Source organism: Sorex araneus, chromosome 1, assembly GCF_027595985.1.
Source record: "Sorex araneus isolate mSorAra2 chromosome 1, mSorAra2.pri, whole genome shotgun sequence".
In the NCBI taxonomy this organism is placed as follows: Eukaryota; Metazoa; Chordata; class Mammalia; order Eulipotyphla; family Soricidae; genus Sorex; species Sorex araneus.
This window is the reverse complement of record NC_073302.1, coordinates 257,529,213-257,535,212: the sequence shown is the minus strand read 5'-3', so window position 1 is coordinate 257,535,212 and position 6,000 is coordinate 257,529,213. Positions and strand designations below refer to the sequence as shown.

Genomic DNA, 6,000 nt, shown 5'->3' with positions numbered 1-6,000 from the left:
TATACTAAGAAAGGCTATCTGGCTTTAAGTTCTTACTGCAAGTAATGTTGAAAGTTGTGTAAGTAAATTCATTCTACAATTATGGGTAGGGTATACTGCAACTGTATTCCTGTAGAAGGTAATTTAGTACTGAGTAAAATAACAGGTGAACAAGGAAAGATAACAGCAAAAAAAAAAAAAATAAGATAACAAATAAAACAAAAGTAAGACATTGTATATAATAGTGCATTGGTTTTATTGATGGTCAAAGAAAAAAAAATTCATTATTTGAATTGAAAAAGAGATTTTCTTTATTTAACCCAATATTTTCCTTATAGCTTGTGTGGCCTAAAGTTTTTCCCAAGAAGATTTTATTTATTTTTTTGTTCTTCAAATTATCATGTCCACCATGGTTGCATCTCATTCTGCAAGGGAAGCAGAAGATCTATCAACAGGCTCTGACCAGGATGTTTCAGCCAATGGCTCCTTTCTTCATGCTCTATTTAAAAACAGAGAAATAAGTAAAATCAGACTATCAGATTGAGTTTTTCACATGCAGGGCACACTACTAGTAAAACTTAACTGTAAATGTCAAGTACTTGTATGACAATTGATAGAAATCAAGTTAAATAAGCCAGACACTGTTGTCTAATTTACAATTTCTATAAAACAATATACACTCAAAAAGTACGATAGAGATTTTTTTCCTTTGGAAATTCTTAAGGCACATCAGTCACAATAAACTTTGTATAGGTAGGTATCAGTCACTAATGAAACCAGGACGTACCTGGGACTAAGTAAGAACTGAGAAAAGGAAGTCTCAAGAAGGGATGAAGGAAAATGGGCCCAATATCTAGGAATTTGGACTAACTCAATGTTTAGCAAAGATTCAGTCTGTAAAAAAATCACTTTTACTCTCATTCTACCCACTTTTACTTCCTTTTGAAAAGCTCGTAGATGGCTGAGTTTATATAGGTCAGTAATTTTCGTTGGTCGCCGCCAGGCCTGCCACCCCCTTTTGACCATGAATGACTTTAGCTGAACTTTGCTTGAGTCGGGATATCAAAAGAGCTGAAGAAGGGTTAGAAAAACCTTGTTTACTCTAGCCTTTTTCAGTTCCACACATAAAACAAAGCTTGGGCAAGGATGAGTAGAGTCCCAAAGGCTGTGGATAAACTGCTCATGGTCTTCCAAAATAAAGTCTCTCCTGCTTAGAAAATAAAGAGCTTAAGAGCTTTGGATTCTATTATGCTCACATGATGCCTAACCTGAAGGCATCACGGGGTTCTATAACAGTTATTTGTTTTGGTTTGGTTTTTGGTTTTTTTTTGGGGGGGTCACACCCAGTTACACTTAAAGGGCTTACTTCTGGCTCTGTGCTCAGGGGTCACTTTGGAGGTGTGTTGTGTTACAGGCTCCAACAGCTTCCTTGTAGTCGCTATTTATTTCCCTGACCTTCAATGATTTGAAACTTTCTGCCAAGGGATGTAGCTGACAATGGGTGATTTTAATGATGATCTCAAAAAAACGAAGTCAGAGTTTTTATGCAGTACTCAATGCTAGTTATTGGCTTCAAGGTTATTGGTTAATAAGTGAAACTAAATAAACTTTCATTAAACAAAAAACTAGAAATGAAGTTCAAAATGAGCATAACTTTATTAAATCACTTTTAAATATTGAGCTTTAAACTTCACTGGCACTAGGAAGACTCAAGATTACGTGTCTTACATACTCTTCCTACACAGGTGTGCCATTGCTCTTTAAAAGCAGGACATGAAAGCAATGCTCAACAGGACCACACAATAACTTCTCAGGTTTTTAGATTCTTTCCTATTTGGTGATGTAATCCAATCTATATTTGGCATGATTATTTAAGCTTAAAATTTTATTTAAATCACTCTTATTCAAAAGTTCAGTATAGCACCAACTTCATCAGTCCAAATAAATCACAACTTTTTACAATCGATAAATACTTTTTACACCCACTGTTTTGGTTCACATGCTCTTTTGTAAACACTGAACCCCTCTCTTTAAGCCTTTTGCTTTTAAAATGTCATGATTCTATTCTACAACAAAGCTTAAAATTAATTTCTAAAGGCCTTTTCTTTTCCTTCTTGTTTTTTTAAAAATTAAATCACCATGAGATATAGTTACAAAGTTGCACATGATTGGGCTTCAGTTCCAACATCCGTCCCTTCACCAGTGTACAATTTCCACCACCAATGTCCCCAATTTCCATCCTTATACCTCCTGCCCCTAGTATGCCTCTATGGCAGGCATTTTCTCCTGGCCCTTGTTTCTACTGTCCTTGGCTAATAATCTCATATTTTTTTATACCTCACAAATGAGTGCAATCATTCTGTCTGTCCTAGCCTTCTGACTCATTTCACTCAGCATGATACTCCATGTTCATCCATTATAAGCAAACTCCGTGACATCATTTTTCCTGGTGACTGCATAATATTCTATTATGTAGATGTACCACAGTTTCTTTTTCCAGTCATCTGTCTCAGGCACTCAGTTTGTTTCCAGATTGTGGCTATTGTGAACAGTGTTGAAAGGAACACAGAGGTATAGGTGGCATTGCTGCTGTGGTTTGGGGGCCCCAGGATATATTCCCAGAAGTGGTATTGTTGGGTCAGATGGAAACTCAACTTCTGGTTTTTTGAGGAACACCATATTGTTTTCCAAAAAGGATGAATGAGTCAGCATTCCCACCAACAATGAATGAGAATCCCTTTCTCCCCACATAGATAAGCACCAGCACTGGTCCCTCTTGTTCTTTGGATGCCAGTCTCTGTGATGTAAGTGATATCTCATGGTTATTTTGATTCGCCCCTCCCTGACTGTGTTGGAGAGCATTTTTCATGTGCCTTTTGGAAATTTGAATTTCTTCTTTGAGGAAGTTTCTGTAAATTTCCTCTCATTTTTTGATATAGTTGAAATTTTTTTTTCCTGTAAAGTTCTACCAGTGTCTTATGTATTTTTGATAATAACCCCCTGTCAAATGGGTACTGGGTAAATATTTTTTCCCATTCTATGGGCTGAATCTTTTGGGCACCGTTTTCTTTTGAGGTGCAGAAGTTTCTTAGTTTAATGTGATCCTAATTGTTTATCTTTGTTTCCACTTGTTTGGTCATTAGTGCTTCATCTTTAAATATGCCTTTAGCGACAATGTCATGGAAGGTTCTGTCTAGGTTTTTCCTCCATGAAGCTTAGGTTTCTAAAAGGTCAGAAATTGAGATCTTTACTCAGTTTTTTAATCTGACCTTTGTGTATGATGTTACAAAGAGGTCTGAGTTCATTTTTTTGCAAGTAGTTGCCCAGTTTTCCCAGCACCACTTGAAGAGGCTTTCCTTGATCCGCTTTATATTACTTGCTCCTTTATCAAAGATTAAATTATCACATATTTGACTGTCTATTTGACTCAACTCTATTCAACTGTTCAGCAGATCTGTCTTTATTCTAATACCATACTGTTTAATTTTTACTATTTTGTTGTACATGTTGAAGTTGGGGAAGGAGATGCCTGCCTCCCACCTTCTCTAAATGCCTTTTCTATTTATTAAGTGTCTAGTTCCTAGAACTCCCATCATGTTATATGCCTCACCTTAAAAGCAAAGCTTTAGACACTTTTATTGCTATGTTTTATATTGGACTTTAAATTATATATAATCCTATATGCTATATTTTATATGGGGCTTGAAATTATATATATACATAGTACTATATGGGCTGAAGCAATAGCATAATGGGTAGGGTATTTGCCTTCCACGCAGCCAACCTGGGTTCGATTCCTCTGCCCCTCTCAGAGAGCCTGGCAAGCTACCAAAAGTATCTTGCCCACATGGCAGAGCCTGGCAAGCTACCCACAGCATATTCGATATGCTAAAAACAGTAACAAATCTCACAATGGAAACGTTACTGGTGCCCACTTGAGCAAATCGATGAGCAACGAGCTGACAGTGATTAAATGATAGTACTATATATAATTTCTCTTTCTATATCTACTCATATTTCTGGGTTGTTTGTAATCCTTCCGATGAGGTTAGAACCTTGACCTTCAAAGTTTCAAGCCCTATTTCTCCTCAAAGATTCATTCTATTTGCCAACACTTTCTCTCAGACATAAAATGTTGGGGCTTCCTTCTCTCACCTTATATTTTTACTCCTAGATATCTCCTACTTTTTACCAAATGGTCACTGACATTAATATGGGATTTAAGTAGTATCCGAACCTCTTTGAGGAAGTATATGTATATGGCAGGAATTTTAAAAACAAACAAACAAAAATACTAGTACAATCAAAGATGGGCATATTACACACAAATATTTTTGTTAAAATATACTGACCAAACAAACATATAGCTAGCTACTATGTGTTATTCATTATCAAGCAAATTACCCACAAATAAAAGACTGTATATACTGTATTTTTAAGTTATAATAGAAAGCACCGTAAAAGTTTCTATCTTGAATAATTTGAAGATAATGAAACTTTAGAAAACCTCAAGGTGCATTAGGACTTATGTTTATATTGAATGAAATCAACTGATTGCCTAACCACGTCTCCTGTTTTAATTGCTGATTTTAATGGGAAGTATTAGTAAAAAGTAAGAAAATATCATCTTTCAAGAAGACAAAATATTCAGTAGCTTGCTAACAACAAAATTTTGATTCTTACTATTCCTGAATCTCATTCAAAGATTCAAAGTCAATATATCAAATAGATACTAAATCTTATTCTATAATTTTTCATAACATGTATTTGAATTAAAATGCAAAAAATATTATTTTTCAACCATTATCATATGTGTCTTAATGATACCATCATTTTTTTAATGATACCATCATGAAACTCTTTCCATCATCTCGGGCCGAATTAATTTTATTATTGGTGTCAAAATCTAAAACTTTTTTTTTTTAATTTATTTATTTTTAATTAGAGAATCACCGTGAGGGTACAGTTACAGATTTATACACTTTTGTGCTTATACTTCCCTCATACAAAGTTTGGGAACCCATCCCTTCACCAGTGCCCATTCTCCACCACCCGTAAACCCAGTGTCCCTCCCACCCTCCCCAATCCCATCTCCCCCCCACCCCACCCTGCCACTGTGGCAAGGCATTCCCTTCTGTTTTCTCTCTCTAATTAGCTGTTGTGGTTTGCAATAAAGGTGTTGAGTGGCCGCTGTGCTCAGTCTCTAGCCCTCATTCAGCCCACAACTCCCTTCCCCCACATGGCCTTCGACTACAATGTAGTTGGTGATCGCTTCTCTCAAAATCTAAAACTTTTTTGGCACACATTTTTATGTCAATGGTACAATCTAGAGCAAGTATCTTGAAAGGCAGGAATTTTAAATTAGAGGACATAGATAATTACCAAGCTTGTTATATTTAAACTGATTAGGAATACTGTACTGGATATGAACAAGCTGGTTACATCAGGGTGTGAGTTTATAATAATTTAAGTGGCATATTATTTTTCAAAGCAAATTTTGCATGAAATCCTAATAAACCAAATAAAATACATTAACGAGAACTAAATGGACTGAGATTTGCCAGCAACCTTATTCATTTTAATGAAATTTCTCTCTCTTAAATTGAATCACTGTGGGGTACACAGTTACAAAACTGTTTACTGATTGGGTTTTACTCATACAGTTCTTTCACCAATGTACATTGCCACCACCAATGTCCCCAGTTTCCCTCCTGCCACCCCCACCTATCCTTCTTTAAGTCCTACCAGATGCTGTCAGCTCTCCCTAAAGCATCCTAGAGTTCTGCATCCACCATAGGGCAACAACTGCCTTAGTACAATCAGAGTTAAGGAGTTTGGGTCTTATTTTCAAACCTTGTTTAAATTAAACTTAAAAGACCTTGGAGAGACCCTCTGCTCCTAAAGACTATGATCCAAGAGGTCTTCTAACCCATTTTGGCATCCAGAGTGGCTTCTTACAGAAATGGCATCTAGACTGTGAGCTGTACTTCGACTATGTGCCGCCCGGGGAGGGATTTTCCC

The 6,000-nt window shown here is 36.2% G+C and overlaps 1 protein-coding gene across 2 annotated transcripts in view; it reads right to left on the bottom strand.

Annotated features, from left to right (window-relative positions):
• Window positions 1–217: 217 nt before the first annotated feature.
• The window catches only part of TDRD3 (tudor domain containing 3), a 130,600-nt gene continuing 124,817 nt past the window's right edge, over window positions 218–6,000 (bottom strand). For both annotated transcript variants that reach the window (XM_055119335.1, XM_055119345.1), the window contains one exon: window positions 218–478. In XM_055119335.1, coding sequence (XP_054975310.1) covers window positions 472–478 — 7 coding nt within the window. In that variant the 3' untranslated portion in view covers window positions 218–471. The remainder of the gene's footprint in view (window positions 479–6,000) is intronic.